We start from the raw sequence: 17,869 nt of genomic DNA on the forward strand, positions 1-17,869 counted from the left end.
CACAAAATGAAATGCTCGCGAAATGAGAGGCGATAAAAACGAACAAAGCTTCTGGAGGCTTGATCGAAGCCGAATATAGAATACCCATTTTTGTGCATCGTTTGGGGGGCATAATATTCCCTTTCGCTGCTATGAGTTTTGTGCACCCTATATCCGCGGTCTCATGAAACGCACTCTCAATTAGAGTTGGTCGTTCATTGTATCCAAAGTGGCAACTTACGAATCTCAACTTTCATTCCAGGACGTCCTGGGACCGACCAAGGAAAACGGGTACGAGAAGAAGCTTGATGCCCAAAATGGCGCTACACGTATACGATCCTCTATTTTTTGCCGTATCCGCTTTCAGTTATTACTTTTGATACGTAAGCTATATATATAGCTCGATATTTATACCAAGGCTGCTCGGTAGGGTAAAAATATTCGCCAGGCTGAGCACATAGTTAAAACAGCCGAATGTAACCGGCCATAGAGAGAGCACTCTACAGTCATGCTTCAATGAAAGTCTATGTGGGCATGCCGTATACATGGCACAAGCGGTATGAAACGTTGAGCTATTCTTAATCACTACGGAGGAAACATGGCGTAAATAGAGGTAGGAAAAAATCATTCGAAGGTAGCTGCTATCGTTTCCGTGGTCAGACAAAAAAAAAGAAACATGATATACATAACCTTTAAACGAAGATATAGTTCTACCTATCTTTGTCACCTTCGGCATGCGCGGCCAGTTTCGCGATTCCATAAGCGCTGCTCACGTCGGTGGCAGCTCTTAAAGAAAAACAAAAATAAAGAGAACAGTCCGCTGCAGGCTGCTTCTAAAAAGGGCAAACTTTAATTTAACGAATCGAATTGGGTCGCGTTGGCAGTGAGGTAAGGAGCAAGGTCAAAACAAATTCTCAGCCATAATTATCATCCGGGCGAGTTTTAGAAAAATGAAGCGTCAAACAAGTTTAACCCTTTGCCATGTGTCTAAAGCTTCACATCCACAGACTGCGACTTATTCTAGCGTTAAAATACACACAAAGGACAGAGAGCAGAAACGCACAGGACAGACGCTAGTGGATCAAAAGCACCAACTAGCCCAAATTTATTCTTTAACTAAGCTTCAAAGACAACGTAGTGGCGTTGACCTCATCAGAAGTAACCTGAGAGTTTTTGTTTTGTTCATTTAGAATGTCTGCTTCGTGCAGTCCCTTCGCCGTTCTGCGTTGCAGTGTTGTAACTATCGACAGCAGTCCTTCCGCGGGCGTACCCACGAAGGAAACGAGAACACCAACGCGTACATTTCCTGCATGAGAGGAGGGCGTATAAGCATCCGCGCCAAGTAGACGGGCGTGTCTGTGTAGTCTGTAAAGCAAACGCTTGAGTGATCACAGCAAATAATCAGTCCACCGGGGTGGCTCGGTGGCTTTGGTGTTCGTCTGCTAATCTCGAGACCGCGAGATCGAAGCAGTTTTAAAGCGAACACTTAGTTACCACTCAGTACCTCAATGTTTACTTCTGTATCAAATTTGAAAAGAACATTAAAGGGATCACGTTAGTTAGGAACAAAAATTATGCTTGACATACACAGACGACCAGTAATCGTTAATCGAATGCTAGTGAAATGCTTCTCTTTCTTATAGTTTCGATACGAATATGGAGCACTACAGCATTCGCGTGCATTCTATCGCAGTTTGCAAAGTCCCAGCTATTCGCCACAGCAACACAGTTGTATCCACTTTAGAGTATCCTTTTTAAAGTGTCCAAGTTGTATCCTTTAGCTGCACTTTAAAGTTCCATCTGCGGCCCTTCTTTCTTGATGATGTATACATCAGCGACAAATCGTTTTATAGACTAGAATAGTTTTTTTCTTTATTAAATAAGATGTAACAAGTATTAGGTAAAAAGACATGTTTTTAAAGAAAAATAAATGCTTAAGCGAAAAAAAGGGATAACAAAAATGCTAAACAGAAATACATGCGATAGCAAAGCCTTAGCTCCCACCTTCCTGCAGTGTGCATAAATCACTGTTTGAAGCGAAACTTCACTAGAAAGCGATACTTCACTGCTCGCGCATTTCTACATAGCCGCTCCATGTTTCCTTCGACTTGAAACTATGGCATAGGCTCAACCTTTTGTGTCTATCACGCCTTTCATCTCTGTTATTAAAGCGAGAGCATTATATGGCTTTGTCGTGTCAGCAAAGAGTGTCCGCAAATTTTGTCCGCACGATTAGGTCGTTCTCTGAAGATAAATGTGTGAAAGTGTGATTGTGACAGATAGTGCGTGATAAAATGTTGCCGCGGGAAAAATATGGTTGATGAGGTGTAATCAGTTAATTAATTAAACGCGAAAAAATACACTTAGACGTCCAAATAGCCACGGACGTCGATATAGTACATGGACGTCAGAACAGCCACGGACGTCGATATAGAATTTGAACGTTTTGCTTTCGCATTGCTCCAGTGCGGGTCGCCGCAGTGATCTTGACGTTATTTTTCTGAAAAATAAGCTGTAGTACTTAGCGCGTCTTGTGACCTGTTTTTGCGTCTGTCTCGTCTTGTATAGGCCGCCGGCTCGCCTGGTCCTCTACTTCGACTCGCTCACCTACGAGCACATAAGATCGGTGCCCAAGTACGATGTGAGTATATACAACGCAAGTATTGCGCCCTCGCTGTAGTGAATATACCGTGGTGCGGTTTACTTGCGTTACGTGGGACGTGGATCACAATCTCGTCTCTGTTACTGAAGCACATGGCAAGGCAGGAGCTGAGGTTATAAATGCACAGCTGAAATTCCTAGTATGTACGAAACAACAAAAACAATTAGAATCATGCAGTGAACGCAAACATGTGAAAGTTCAATACAGAGCAGAGCAATCTCTATAGACGATGACGCTGCATATACTTATACGGAAGGGGGGGGGGGGGGGGGGCGGAGTCCACCAAGGTCGCCAAAAAATTTGAAGGCTGAAACTCTCTTAACACAGCTACAGAACTTTCGGTAGCTTTCAGGGCAAGAAAGATAAATCGGGAAGAGAGTAATGAGGAACGAGAAAGGGACGTTTCTCTTGGCGGGCTACACAAGTGCTTTAATTTTTCTCTTTTCTTTCTTACCCTCTACAAGCTTTAACCCACAATCAGCCAATTTTATCTCCAATCACTCTGCAAACTGGCGTTGAATTTTAGACAGCCATGACTTTTTTATAAATTACTTCGGCTTACATCTGAATGAATGAGGTATCTATGCCAGCTGTGGACTATCGGAATTTGAGCTCAGTATCGGTGACTGCGCGAGGCGACGAGGAAGCTTTTGGCAGGCGCTAATGTCTTTATTTAGGAGTTGAGGACAAAAAGCTTATCACCCGTTCTCAGCAACCCTACATCCGACCTTTCTGCTTTGAGCGGCCCGTAGGTCTCCCGTCAGAGCCTGAAATCGTACTCTCAACTATCTCAGTAACCCAACCAGACGGACTTCCGTCGAAGATGTTTTCGTTCAAATCCTCATCTCCTTCGTATGCAGAAACCGGCGAAGTCATAATTACGGCACTCTCAAAACGCGAAACCGTTTGTCGAGAACATGTATGAGCAGGCGAAACGTTTGATGCTAATGGCTTTCGTAGCACTGCACGCAGTTAGATATAGATAAGCGACGCCGGTTACGTCAACGGCGGGCCGGCTGAACGCGCTATCAGGCTTTGTACTGCCGCCCAACGACCCGGACGCACAACGGCTTACGCGGCCGCCTTAGAGTCACGCGTCGTGTTTGTCAGGCTTCTTCAGTGATACAAAGGAATTCTTACAATGCCGTTAAAACAATGTCTTGTTTATCTACGCGTGTCCCAGACGACAACAAGGAGGCACAGGAGGGCCGTCGAAACAAGAAAAGTCAGTGCACATTGTGCGGAAAACCATGCCGGACTGATTGCTATAAAACGCGAAGGCAAAAAGACTGACGATCAGAAAAAATGAGGTTTGTTTGTTCGCCGTTCTTTTTTATGTTGTCTTCGTGTTTTAGCAATGAGCCCCGTGCGGGTTTCTGCACGTTGAACGACCAACTAGCCCCTGTTATTGTTCTGACAACACTGGGCTTTGAAGGAAATATAATGTGCGAGGAGCATAATGTGATGTACGTGGTCGGCCTTCACAAGACTCTCTTAAAGTCGTTCCCTTTTCCCAACTGGTCCAACAAGATACGCTTCTTCAATTTCCTTTCCACTTTCTATTTCCGGGGACGCCGAAGTCAGCCTCGCGTGATGATTGACGGAACTCGACCCTGGCCGATAAAAACCCAGCACAAGCCGTCAAGTGGGGCCGACTTCCTCCTTTTCCACTTTTATAATTGTGCTTCAAAACTGTCACGTGACGCTCCTTCCTGAGTTTTCGTACATCTGTATGACCACCAGCCATATGACTTCTAAAACCATCGAAAATGAATGCAGTGCTCCGAAATCTCTTTCTACTAACTCAACCCCAAACTACAGTATCACTACAGCATGGCCGCGCTGAGGCTGCAGAGGGCACAACGTACGGCTAGAAGGTCAACACTGTACTGCCGCAAAGCTTTATAACGTTTATCTGTTCATTCTCAAAGCCGCCAGCATGCGGCTTCATCACTTCGTTCCTGACGAGCGGTGTTACCATATCTATCTGCAATGTTAACAGCCACACGCAGCTGGTTCTATATTGTTCGAGATTGGCGTAGGCGGTTCCCGTAGCTTATCTCGAGAGCTATTATCAGCTAATTTGGCGCAATAAAGTATTCCAGTGCGCTAGCACTTATAGAGGCCATTCTTTATATTTAACTGTTGTGTGTTTGTCTATCTGTTTGTCTAAAGCCGGTTTTGTGGCTGGCTGCTCACCTGCAAACCGGGTGGTGGGCAACCTGCCCAGATATATATATCTACCAACGTTACTAGATTACCTGGAAAAAGTAATCTAGTAACGTTGATATCTACATACAGCCGTGTCAGGCGGCAGCTCATTTAATCGTGAGAGGCGGCTTAGGAAGAACAACCTGGGTAACAACCCAACCCAACCCAGGTCGCACCGATGGCAGCACCTGCCATAGAGGGGCAGTGGCGCATCGGTTAACCGCTGCACCACTGCGCCAGGAGGGCTAGGAAGACTCGCGGGGATCTATGAATGGAGAGAATGGTCAATTCAGCATGTAGGAACTAACCCATTATCGCTATTCGAACAACTACCATCCGTGAATACTGGACCTGAACACCACAACCGAAGAGAAAAGCGAACTGCTAGCGCACCTAATTCGCATTTGGCCTAACTACGAAAATCGACCATTTTTTTAGTAGTTTTAACTTTAAACTGAGCGCGGCCGAAGGCGTCCAGGATTCTGTTCCTCGACGACCGCCGAACATGCTCGTTGCTATCGCCGCCACTGAGTTGTTCAGTTCCTTGTGGGCACAAGTCACCCCATTAAAGAACTTCTTTTTGGAAGACTTTCACTCTTTTCCTGACTGCTGAACCTCCGCCACCACCCCGTTACATCTGGCGACGGTGCGTGGTACATATCCTTCTTCGTTGTGTTTTTTAAGCGGCGGTAATTGACGCAAAACCGAAGCGCTCCTTCTTTCTTTCTCACCAGAACAAACGGTGCCGCCCAGGGGCTCTTCAATGACTTGATGTATCGCGAAGCAGTTTTTCCACTTGATCCCGGATGGCTTGGCGCTCTCGCGGCGACACACGGTAGGGGCTTTGGCGGAGAGGTCGGGCATGTTCGTCAATAACAGTGCGATGCTTGGCAATCGGCGTTTGTCGGACCTTTGTAGAAGACGAAAAGCAATCGCTGCAGCAAGAAAACTGCGGATCTGGTCTTGTCTATTGCGGGGCAGTCCTGGGTTTACGTTGTAGGTGAGCGTGTGCTCTTAGGCGGCTATTCTGCGGGTCAGTCGAGGAGGACGAAGACGTCTCGAATGTCTGTGTAGTAAAGCAAAGCCCGCGCAAACAGCGCAGCAGCAAGGACGATGGTTGTCAATGAACAACGCTTTTCAAGACAACAGCGCTGAGAGAGTACCGGCAGGGGACGAGGAATGCGATATGTCCAATGCGGGGGGTGCGCTCGCAGCAGCTTGCTGGCGTGAAACCAACGAATACAACGCTTCTGCCCTCCTAAAATTGGAACCGCTGTACTGCTTTCTTTATCCTTGTCGAACGCCTGAGAATGCCCTGCATGGGATCAGTCAGACTCGTCGTTGTAGCTGGGGCTGGAACCACGCTCTGGTCGTCGGCTGCCGGCTGCTCAAGGCTTTGCTCTCGCTTCGATTCCGTGGACTCGGGTGACAGACCAGCACAGACCAGCACTTTCAAGATCACCGTCCGACTGCGCACTTGCAGTGGCCTCAACAGACGTAGTCCCTGGCGTTGACTCCCGACGACGCCGAATTTGGTCGACGTGGCGCCGCACTACTCCCGTTGGCGTGTCTACTGTTACCACTCTCGCCCCCGAAGTGGACTGTACACGCCCAGGCACCCATCGTTGGCCGGCACAGTAATTCCGCACGTATACGCTGCTGCCTGGCGAGATGGTCCAGTCGTCAACGTCCGCAGACGAATCCGAAGCTCTGGGTGGCAGACGTGTCAAGACGGGAACGTAGCTGATAGCAGAGAAGCATCTCCGAAGGTGACCCTCCTTCCTTTTGGGGGGTCCGTCTGTAATTAAATAACCGCATGAGGTTATCTTAGAGCTGCCCGTCTCGCATTTTCCGCAATCCGGCATTCACGGTCCCAGCAGCTCTTTCCGCTGCTCCATTAGATTGTGGATGAAAAGACGCCGTACGTAGGTGCACAATTTTATTTCTTGATACGAACGTGGCGAACTCCTGACTTGTGAATTGCGCGCCATTACCGGACACGATTGTGCGCGGCACACCGAACCGACAAAACATGCTCCTTAAGCAGCGGATTGTAGAAGCCGCGTTCGCGTGGCTCATGGGCACTGCTGCAATCCACTTCGTTTATGATCTATCACTACTAGTATCATCTTGTCGGCTAGCGGGCCTGCAAAATCGATGTGGATCCGAGACCACAGATCAGCTGTTTTCGGCCAACTCACTGGTGGGGCTGTAGTGGGCATGGGCAGGTTTTCCACGCAGCTTCCGCACTGCGCCGACAAGTCTTGAATGTCCCTGCCCAGCCCCGGCCAACAAAACAATGACCTTGGGACAGATTTCATTGCAGAGGAACCCTGGTGTGCTTCATGTAGCAGCTGCAACATCCTTGGCTGAGCTTTCCGCGGCATCATCACTCTGTTGACCCAATAGATAAGGCGGTGAGCCAGCAATAGCTCCACCTTCGGATCAACAAAGGACAACAAGTCCCGCGCCATTCCACGCAGAAGGATATCGCCAGTAAAGTTCAGGTTCTCTTCCTTCCTTGCACCAGGGGTGCCCCGCCAGAGACGGTTTGTTCAACTGGAAGACTGAAGCTTTTCTTCACACTAGGGGTGCCCCGTCGGTGGTTTGAGACCACCCGTGCAAGATGCGTGATTCAGCCTAACATCGGGTCCTTGGCAGTCAGCTCCTGCAATTCGTGGGTTGTCACTAAACCTTCCTCCAGGGTTTCCAATGAAACGACGTATTCCGACGGTTCACCCGGGGTCAACGGTTCCGTTGTCGGCGCTGGCAGCCTGCTGAGAGCATCTGCTGTGAGTAGCTGTTTCCCTGGCACGTACTGCAGCTTGTACTGGTAGCCACCCAAGAACAGTGCCACCGTTGAATTCATGTGCCGGCCATCGGTGGCGTCTGGTGGTCAGGCCTGAGCAGTTCTAGCAGTGGTTGATAGTCAGTCACCAGGGTAAACTGGCGACCTAGAAGATGGTCACGAAAACGAGAAACGCCAAAGATGAGGGCTAATGCTTCTCGCTCCAGCTAGGAGTAGTTTTGCTCAGCTTTTGTTTGCGTTCTGGAGCGGAACCCGATTGGTCTGTGTTCATTTCCTACTGAATGGAAAAGCACTGCGCCCACGCCATAAGGGGGTGATCCTTGTTTGCATCAAAATGCACGAGAAGTTGTGCGTTCTTCAGGAATTATTTTGCTCGCTCGAACGCCGACGGCCTCGGTTGCAGCCACTCTCAATGGGCTCTTTTTCCACCAGTCAGTACAGCGGTCGGTACACCAGTCGGTACAACTGTCGACATATTTGGCAAGAACCTTGAGTAGTACGTGAGCATACCAAGGAACGAACGTAACTCGCTCACGTTACTTGGGCGGGGGGCGTGCATAATCGCGTCTACGTTCTTTTCGATAGGATGTAGGCCTTCACGATCGATACGTTGCCCAAGGTAAGTGACCGAAGGCTGCCGGAACTTGCATTTGTCGACCCTAAGCTTAACCCCATGCTCTATAAACTGTTCCAACACTTTCTTGAGCCGTTCTTCCTTATCGTCTTTCCCTTCCGACACTAACACGTCGTCCAGGTAGGCTTGGACGCCTGGCAGCCCGGCAAGTACTACGTCAATCTTCCTTTGAAAAATAGCCGGGGCAGAAGATACGCCAAACGGAAATCGGTTGGAGCGGAACAGTCCGCGGTGCGTGTTAATGACGCTTCGCCAAGCGGCACTTGGTTGTTTGCGCCCTTCAAATCCAAGGTGCTGAAGTGTTCACCGCCATTTAAGGTTGCGAATATATCCCTCATCCACTGCAAGTGGGTAGTGCTCCACATCACATGCAGTGTTAAGCGTGACTTTATAGTCGCCGCATATCCTTGCGGAGCCGTTCTTCTTCAAAACAACTACGATGGGTGTAGCCCATTCTGAATGCTGCACTGGGGATAAGACCCCACTCGACACTAAGCGATCAATCTCACGAGCGACCTTATCGCGAAACGCGTAAGGAAGTGATCTGGCCTTACATAATTTAGGCGTCGCCGTTTCCTTGAGCTTCAGGCTGGCTGGTGGTCCTTTATGAGCCCCTGGTCTGTCGAGAAGACGTTCTCATACTCGGAGAGCAGTCTGTTCACCATGTTGCCGCCTGGGTTGTTTTCCCTTGTTGAATTTGGCGCAGTCAGGTCTTCAATTAGAACACCCGTCTTGCCAAGCGCCGTAATCAAGCACAGTAAGTGGACAGGATACGGGCACCCTTTTGTATCGCAACGAAAGTTCGAGTTCCTCCTACTCGTGCTGAATTCAAGCGCGGCCACCGTTCGCTGTGTCGGTCGTAAACTTGCCGCGATATGACGCACACCGGAGATCCAGTATCCATTTCCGTGGCCAGTTTTGTGTCCCCCCACCCAAAATGTGCGGCACACTGGCGGATCCAAGCCGTTTTTCCTTCGAGAAATTAACGACCAGACGTGTGTCTCGTCCGCATTCTCGCTGCATGTCGCGGTTTCGACAACCAGTGCCTCTACACTCGCGGTTCGCCTCGCAGCAACTACATCTGTTGCTGCTCTCCCGCATTTCTTTGCTAGGTGGCCGCGTCGCCTACAGCGAAAGCACCGTGCATTCGCCCAGCGGCGGGCGTTGTCATCGTGCTTCCACATCGTCCGCACTCTTGCACCGCGCCGTTGATATGGTTATCTCGGGGCCATGAGCGACGATGAGCTTGCATTCTGTGCACCGTCGGTAGTTCTGCGCTCGTGTCTTTTGAATCGTTGTCGGCTTCTTCTGCTGCAGTTGCCATTGTTTCCACCTCCACTAAAGTTAAATTTTTCTTTGCGAGTAATTGTTTACGTCGGTTAGTTGAGCTTACGCCGCAAACAATTCGGTCCCTCAGCATCCGGCTTACCGCATTTCCAAAGTTGCAGTTGTCTGCTATACGCCATACTTCAACCAGGAATGCGTGCACTGACTCCCCTTCTTGTTGACAACGGGTAAAAAATTTATAACTCTCTGCTATCTCGTGGCGCTTGGGGTCATAGTAGTCATTTAAGGCTGCGACTGCTTCCGCATAAGTCAGGGAATTTGGCTTCCGAGGAGGAATTCGTCTTGCCAACACTTGAACCGTCTGCTTGCTGAGTGCTGCCACGAGCAGTGCTCGCTGCCTCTTTGGGTCAGAAATATCATTGGCTTCAAAATATGCTTCTATCTTAATAAGGTACGCTTTCCACATATCTGTTGCGTCGTCGAAGGTCGGTAGGTGGAGGGTGGTTATGGCTTTCGTCGGTGCTTCGCTCTGCGGCAGGCCGTCGGCTTCAGCTTTTACCGCATGGGTGCTTTCCTGGCTCGTCGCCACTGTAGTAAAGCCCGCGCGAACTGCGCAGTAGCAAGGACGATGGTTGGCAGTGAACAACGCGTTTATTCTAGACAACAACGCTTAAATACCCTCGCGTACTGAGAGGGTACCGGCAGGGGAGGGGTAATGGGGTATCCGTCCAATACGGGGTGTTCGCTCGCAGCAGCTTGCTGGCGCGAAACCAACGAATACAACAGTCTGCTAATTCGTCCAGGAAAACAATCGTCGTGCCTTTGTGGAGGTGTCGGTAATCTTAGTTGAAGTTCGTCTCCAGCACCAGAGCTTGTCCAGTCCGGAAACGAGCGGTGCCTCTTGCGGTGCCGAGTCCACGGTCTAAGAGCAACTGTGAGTTTCCCTCGATGACGTCTTCGACGGTCTCGATATCCCCGACGCACACGGGAACGATGACGCTCGAGAGGGGTATGAAGCTCACTTCTTGATCGCGGACACTGCAAGCAACGTGATGCTTCAGGGTCGTCTTCGAAAGTATGGCTTCTTCCGTCGAAAGCGTGATGAGCTTGGATCGAAGGCCGATGATAGCGAGATGTTCACTGAGGAAGTCCAAGCCCAAAATCACGTCACGTGAATACTGCTGCTGGATCATGCAGCTGGCAGGATAAGTCTCCCCATTTGTCTGTGGATTTGTGAACCATCCCAAGTGGTCGCTACTTTCTTGAGCTCAACAGCGAAATGTCCACTGTTCACCGAGTACGTAGTTCGCGCCTGTGTCCACCAAGGCAGTGACCATGCGACTGACGATAGCCCCTTCACGTCCAGTTGTTTGTGGCGTCGGACTGCCGATTAGCCTCAGAGTCCTGTCGCAGCTTCGCCATGTTCTGTGATCACGACTGGAGCACATCGTTGTCGTTTCGCTGGGCGCCGGTGTCATTTTTAAGTCGCGTCGTTGTCGAGGTTGTGCGGTGCAGGCGTAGTGGCTGCGGCGATATTCGTACGGCGTGGTCGGTGTATACGCGATGTTCGTCGTTTCTCTGGTAAGCAAACTCGCCTCCAAAGGTTGCTGTCTTTAGTTGCAACTACTCCGACTGGGGGACCTTCCTTGCACAGCGGCTTCGTAGCTGTTGACCGCCGACGAAAAACGCGTCTCGAGCGGAGATGGGGAGCGGGACAGACAGCTCGGCAACAGATACTCCTCTCGGAGCAAGTAGACGATATCTGGGGGTCGCTCTCCAGGGCGTGGTCGCGGTGCCTCGGAAGAGAAGCCATGTACACCCATCCGCGTTTATGGGCACTGCAGAGGGATGTTGCCGGCCTCACCATAGTAAAAACAGAGTAGAAGGTCGTCGGAATTCTTCCAGGCGTCCCATTTCCTGGGGCTTGATCGCCATGCTTAAAGCGGGTGGGCGGGAGTGTGGCGTGTATTGACGTATGTCTCCCGCAGAGTGCTTACGGTGGGTTTGTGGCCCCAAATCGCGGCGGCGTATGTCATGGATTAAGGTTCATGGGTCAGAGTCATTGCCTGAGGGACGGCCAGGGCCTGCTGAATTTCGTCATGAATGACGTCCGTGAGCCCCACTACCTGAGGCTGCCCTGGCGACGACAAAAGTCGGCGTAGTTCTTCGCCTGATAGTCAGCAGAGTCACGTACTCGCTGCCATACCACCGCATGACCAAGAAAGACAAAGAACAGACGGAGGCGCTGCTAAGAATGGCGTACAAGACGGCACTCCACCTGCCAAGAAACACATCAAATGAAAAGCTGCTACAAATGGGCCTAAACAACACATTCGAAGAACTAACGGAAGCCCAGCTAAGTGCGCAAATAGCCAGGCTCCAGCAGACAGCCACCGGCCGCAAGCTCCTAAAGAGATTAGGGCACAATGTAGAAGGGATCGCAGATAGAACAGCTAGCATTCCAGACGAGGTCCGCCAGACACTGGACATCAGCCCTCTGCCGAGAAACATGGATCCCAACCTCCATGCCGCTAGAAGGCAGGCCAGGGCAGACTATGTGAAGCGGAACCTAGCCACAATGGAAAACACAGTATACACAGACGCGGCCCTCTATCCATGGGACCACAGGACCAGAAAGTTCCGAGTCGCGGCAGCAGTGGTAGATTACATGGGGGAACCAATTAGCAGCGCGACATTAAGAAACTGTACGGTAACGGAGGGGGAGGAAGCTGCCGTAGCTCTAGCGGCGGCCGAAGGTTACCGTAGGAACAAGTCTTTGATAATCCTGACAGACTCCAAAGCAGCATGCAGGAACTACATACAGGGCAAAATAAGCAAGGAAACGCTGAAGATCCTCCTCGAAGCAAAGCTTCCAAATAAGACCTTAAGACACAGGATTTTCTGGATACCGGAACACACCAGGATAGAGGGTAACTCGAGGGTAGACAGCCTAGTTCGCGAGATCACGAGCCGAGCAGGGCAGTCGGAAACCCTGGAGGACCCCATGACGGTGGAACCGACGTATGCAGAAATATTAAACTATCACAGAGGGCGGAGATTCAAATACCCACCACCGCACACATCATTAACACAGCACGAGGCGGTCTGCTGGCGGAGACTGCAAGCAGGGACATTCCACAATTTATACATACTACATAAGATGTTCCCTACACAATACAGGGACACATGTCCGTGGTGCGGAGCAACCCCCACGCTATATCACATCACATGGGAATGCGAACGTAACAGAACATTTCACAAGCTAAATGACCCGAATGCGGAACAATGGGAGGGCCTGCTGACCAGCAGCGAGCTCACGGCCCAAAGGGCACTGGTGCAGCACGCCTGCGAAGCAGCAAGACTCAGCGGTGCCCTGGAATAGGGGCGCCGACCTTGTGAAGAGGCCGAAGACATGAAGACATCGGCCCACCGCTAAAACCTGATTTTTGGAGCATTAAATGTTTTTCACTCGCTCACTCTTCGCGGACAGCTTGATGTATAATCTCCCGCGAGTTGGCGCTGCCCGCAGCCGTCATGTCCGAAATTGTATTGGCGGGTTCGGGCGTCGTGGTTTCTTTCTATGGTATCCACCTCTTCAACAAACTCAGCAACTATTTTGGGGCGGGTTGCGTACTATTTTAGCAAACAGCTGCTCCTCAAAGGTGCACTGAAGAGGAATCTGAACTTGTCTTTTTGCCGCGGGAACTCGATCTACACGTTCCTAGCATTCTTAGAAACTGCGACTTATTGCCCTGTATGGCCGATTTCCCAAATTAAATCGAATTAACGTCCGGCTCCCGCCCTTTTTTTGAATTCTCCCTCGTACGGTGGGCGGAGTCGACCAACGCGTGGAGTGCCTTTCACCCAGTCCCGTGGCGGCTTGCCGCTCTGCCATCGGCGGAGTAATACGTAGTAGTCCGCAGTAGCAAATAGTCCGCGCGTATTTTTATTTCTGCGGGCTTATTTTGCGGCTATATTATCTTCTAATGAAACTATTTATTCATGGAAACTTAAAAAACAAAATACAGCGAAAGCAAAGCCTCCACGCAGCTGGCTGAAAGGAACTTCACGCGTTGGTCGACTCCGCCCATCGTACGAGGAAGAATTAAAAAAAAGGGGCGGGAGCCGGACGTTAATTCGATTTAATTAGGGAAATCAGCCATACAGGGCAATAAGTTGCAGTTTCTAAGAATGCTAGGAACGTGTAGATCGAGTTCCCGCGGCAAAAAGAAAAGTTCAGAATCCTCTTCAATGCACCTTTAAAGTCTCGCATCAAGAACCTTACCTTCTTTTCCTCCGTCATCTCAGGATCGGCACGTTGGAAGAGACGTCTCATTTCTTCGGCGCGCATTGTGACCGTCTCACTGGGCTGTTGTATGCGTGAATGCAGCAGTAGCTCGGCCCTCTCATTGTGTACGACGTCAGTGAAAGTCTTCAATACCTCCTGCTTGACAGTGCCCCAGGTCGATAAGCAGGACTCGTTTTAATGCCAGGCTCTTGTAGGTACGTCCAGGGCAAAGAAGACGTATCGTAGCTTTATGGTGTCCTCGTAATTATTGAAGATGGCCGCACGGTCGAAATGGTCGAGCCATTCCTCTAGGTCGGAGTCAGGGGAACTGTTGAAAGGGGAAGGTAACTGGGTCTGCTGGATAATTAAGGCTGTGTCACGGCTGCAGCTTCCCTTTGCATCCGAGTGCAGCCAGATAGAAGTTCGTGCTTAGGGGGCAGTCCCAGGAGCCCACGGTTGCTTCAGTCTGGTCGGTTTCAGTGACTTTGCCGGCACCTGCCTGTGGCAACCCAGCATCTCGGCCTAAAGCATAAAGCCTGCTTGTGCAGTATACAGCACATTCACTAACATATGCAGGGCCGTAAAGCGCGGAGATGAAGTTGTGTTTACCCTCTACGTCGTCATCATATTTCCAACAATGCCCACACAATAAGAATACTCAAAATTGATTTACTGCTTCCGCAAGCGTCGTTCAAATCTGTTAGAGTACTTTTTCTGCTTCTGAAAATACTGCCTGTGGCATTCAGTTTCATGAAAACACTGACATCGTGGTGCCGGTTAAAATCGAGTGGTCTGAAAAGATCGGTGTTGAAAGATTGCCTGCGCGCCCTTGTACGTACCGCACAGTAACGGCTGGCTATCAAGATGCGTTACCATAATGGCAGCCACCACGAGTATTAGAGTGAATGTGCATAGGAAGTTTCTACAGACAATCTCAACTAAAAAGCCGAGAAGCATCAGCACGGGGATGCGTCTGGCGTCTATCACTACAGAGTCTGTATATACATCATCACCACCAGCCTAATTGCATCCACTTCAAAACAAACGCTCCTCCCAATGATCTGCGGACACCCTGTCTAAGCAAACTTCTTTAAACTCGTCCGCCCCGCTCTGCAGCACATTAACTATATGCAAACACGTGCCCAGGAGACCCGCGTGCTGAGCAACCTTGGCGGCATCAACGGCATGTACCTGGGCCTGTCCTTCTTCGTGCTCTTCCAAGTGCTGGACATCCTGGTGGTCGGAGCTCTGCGCCTCAGCTGCAGCTCCCGTGGACGCACGCTCGCGCCGACTCGTCGTCTCGGCACTTCCTGGAATCGTCCTCGTTTGAACACTGAGGGTGCGGCGGACAGCCGTCAGGCCCCGCCTGTCACCTCAGCGGGGCAAGCGTTACCCGAGCATGTCAGCCCGGCGGCAGTCATTAGGTCGTGTGTATACAGACTCAGATCGCGAATGCCATGCAGGTACACTCTAAACATGAATGTCCTTATATGGGAGTGAAAAGGGAGTAAGCTGTCTTCAAGTGCACTCCCTTTTGTAAAAAGGAATGCGCTATAGAATGACTTATTCCCTTTTTACACCCATACAGGCGTATTCGTGTTTACAGGGTGGGGAGAGCATGGGGAAGCCAAATCCTCAACGCTTTCCTGTTCTACAAGCACAGCCCAGTGCCCAGTATGACAGAGCCCTTCGAACTTTTTTTTTTATATGTCGCGTCTTTAGCTCGTCTTTGTTCTGGGCGACAATTTAGCGCTTTCCCCGGTGACGCGTTTCTCACGGCACCGCTGCATCACCGATATGCGATACGGTGCTGTGCTGCTGTCGAAACTGGCATTTACGATACCGATCGAGCCCGGTCCCGATTGAAGTTCTGAGCGCGCTCCAAATGGAATACTGCATCGTTCGAAGCGCGGGAAGCTCAGAGTAAAATATTATATGAAGGACGCCTGAGGAAACTGGGCGATGAAAACGGGCAAATTAAGTAAATGCTCGTACAGAAAGAGTGTTAACTCAATAGCAGAAAATAGCTGGAAAACTAACCATTAAGTATGCAGGTAACAAGGAGAGAGAAATAAAGACCTTTAAATGACAGGTCAAAACACAGACTGGACTAATTCAATGAGAAAAAAAGTTGACTCTATACCTGTACATGAAATGGAAAGGGGAAATAAGGAACACATCTACCTACGATAACTCCAGAGGCAGCGACCTCCTCTTTGAAGCATCTTAGAACGCGAAGCTACACAAAGAAAGGTAACCAAGAGGAGGAGGATAAACTTTATTTAATAACAAAGATAAAAACTTTCCTGGGAGGGCTCCTTAGTCCAAGAGTCATCTGGCCTTCACCTCCTGCCTAGCCCGGTCAATCAGCTTGAAGATGACGCATGTGCCGTGTGTGGAAAATCCATAGAAACAGTCGAACATATTTTGCTAGAATGTGTCAGTATCTATTTAGATGGAGATACAGGCAGAGTGACACTCCTTGAGGCGCTAGGGTTTAGAGATAACATAGGGAACGTGGCGGAATCTGCAGTAGACGTTAGCAAAAAGCGATTGGAAGACTATTGGCTCAGAAGCAGGGCGGTGACGTAGGGATTCAAGGTCAGGGTTAAAGACTGGTCAAACGTAGAAGTCAAGAATTTATATCTAAAGAAAAATAGCAAATTTATATATAAACAATAGACTCCAGAGATTTTGACAGGTTGGTTATAGAAATTAAAAGAAAAATAAATGCATGCTACCACCCCGTTCAAAAGGTACGCTTCTAACATCCATCTATCCATCCGTCGTTGTATAAATGGTGGCAAACAAATGCGCTTGTAATGAAAGAAAAGTAAACAGAAACATTTCCGATCAAAAATCCCGTGCCTGTGGTCAGCTACCAAAGGATCCATCACAAATGCAAGCCAAACACAATAAAGCTGGCTGATTCGCGTGGGTGATTATATGTGTTTGCTGCCCAGGCAGGCGGGCGGCGTTGAAGGTTTGAACACAATGTAAGAAATCAAGCCGCACTGGATAAAGTAAAAAAAAACTATTTTAAATAGTGTTAGCCTTTATATAATGCCCTTCTACACATTTGATTTTTACTTTGCGTTTGTTTGTTTCCTCAGCAGGAGGGATTGAGGGTAGCAGCCATTGATCGGCGCTTCAGGAACCGACTTCGGATCGAGTAAAATCGGGCTCGATTCTGATTTAATTAGCCATTTAGCAACGCCGGATCTGCATTCAGTTCGATTCCAATCGAAGGTACCCGTGTGGCAGCGGCATAGCGGCTCAGAGCTTTCGTTGGGTGACTTGCACAACACCGAGTTTAATTATTTTTTTTCCAGAATTTGAAGGTTTTGAAGGTTTATTTCCGCAACTAGGTGTTGCGAGGACAGCCAGGGAAAAAGCTGTATAGACAGCTTGAGAGGTCCTGGCTTCCTCTTACAGTGCAGCAATGACGGCGGCGGAATAGGACATCAAACAAATTGTAAGAAAAAACTCGTACGCTCTGTACATAGAATGACACATGTACGTTCAGTAAGCAGTACATTCTGCTTGTAAAAGAAAAAAGAACTATATTAGGTCAAAGGGACTATAAAGGCAAACACAGGGAGGAGAAAATAAAGGACAGCAGAACTGACAGGTGCTCTCAAAATGGTAATAGCAAGAAAAAAAAAGAACTACACGAATATTTGGGGCAATTCTTTCAGAGAAATATTAGAGACATCAAGATTCTTGTGGCAGTACAACTGGTTCAGAAGTGTCGGTAAGGTATGCTGCAACATTTGTTTGCCATAGTTTGTGCGGCATTTCTTAATATTCCAAGGCTCTGCTGCGCGGGTATCATACACAGTTCTGCTTTGCTCTAACCTAGCAAGTGTAAGTAAGAAGTCATCATTTTTCGTTATGGCGAGTTTATATTTGTAGCACAGCCTATAGTGTGCTACATGGATTTCATTGGAATAACGTTGTGTCGGTGGAAAAGGCTCGCAGTGTGGAAGAAATACGGCA

At 49.3% G+C, this 17,869-nt stretch overlaps 1 protein-coding gene and 1 pseudogene across 1 annotated transcript in view; one reads left to right on the forward strand and one right to left on the reverse strand.

The window, feature by feature from the left end:
* The window catches only part of LOC149371169 (acid-sensing ion channel 2-like), a 28,644-nt gene extending 13,269 nt beyond the window's left edge, over positions 1–15,375 (forward strand). Inside the window, exons 10-12 of the mRNA XM_089579596.1 lie at positions 242–270; positions 2,548–2,620; positions 15,017–15,375. Of these exons, the coding sequence (XP_089435722.1) occupies positions 242–270; positions 2,548–2,620; positions 15,017–15,370 (456 nt within the window). The 3' untranslated portion in view covers positions 15,371–15,375. The remainder of the gene's footprint in view (positions 1–241; positions 271–2,547; positions 2,621–15,016) is intronic.
* LOC149371170 (uncharacterized) lies at positions 5,887–11,395 on the reverse strand (annotated as a pseudogene).
* Positions 15,376–17,869: the final 2,494 nt, after the last annotated feature.

Source organism: Amblyomma mixtum, chromosome 1, assembly GCF_055824585.1.
Source record: "Amblyomma mixtum isolate Tamu chromosome 1, ASM5582458v1, whole genome shotgun sequence".
NCBI classification, from domain to species: domain Eukaryota; kingdom Metazoa; phylum Arthropoda; class Arachnida; order Ixodida; family Ixodidae; genus Amblyomma; species Amblyomma mixtum.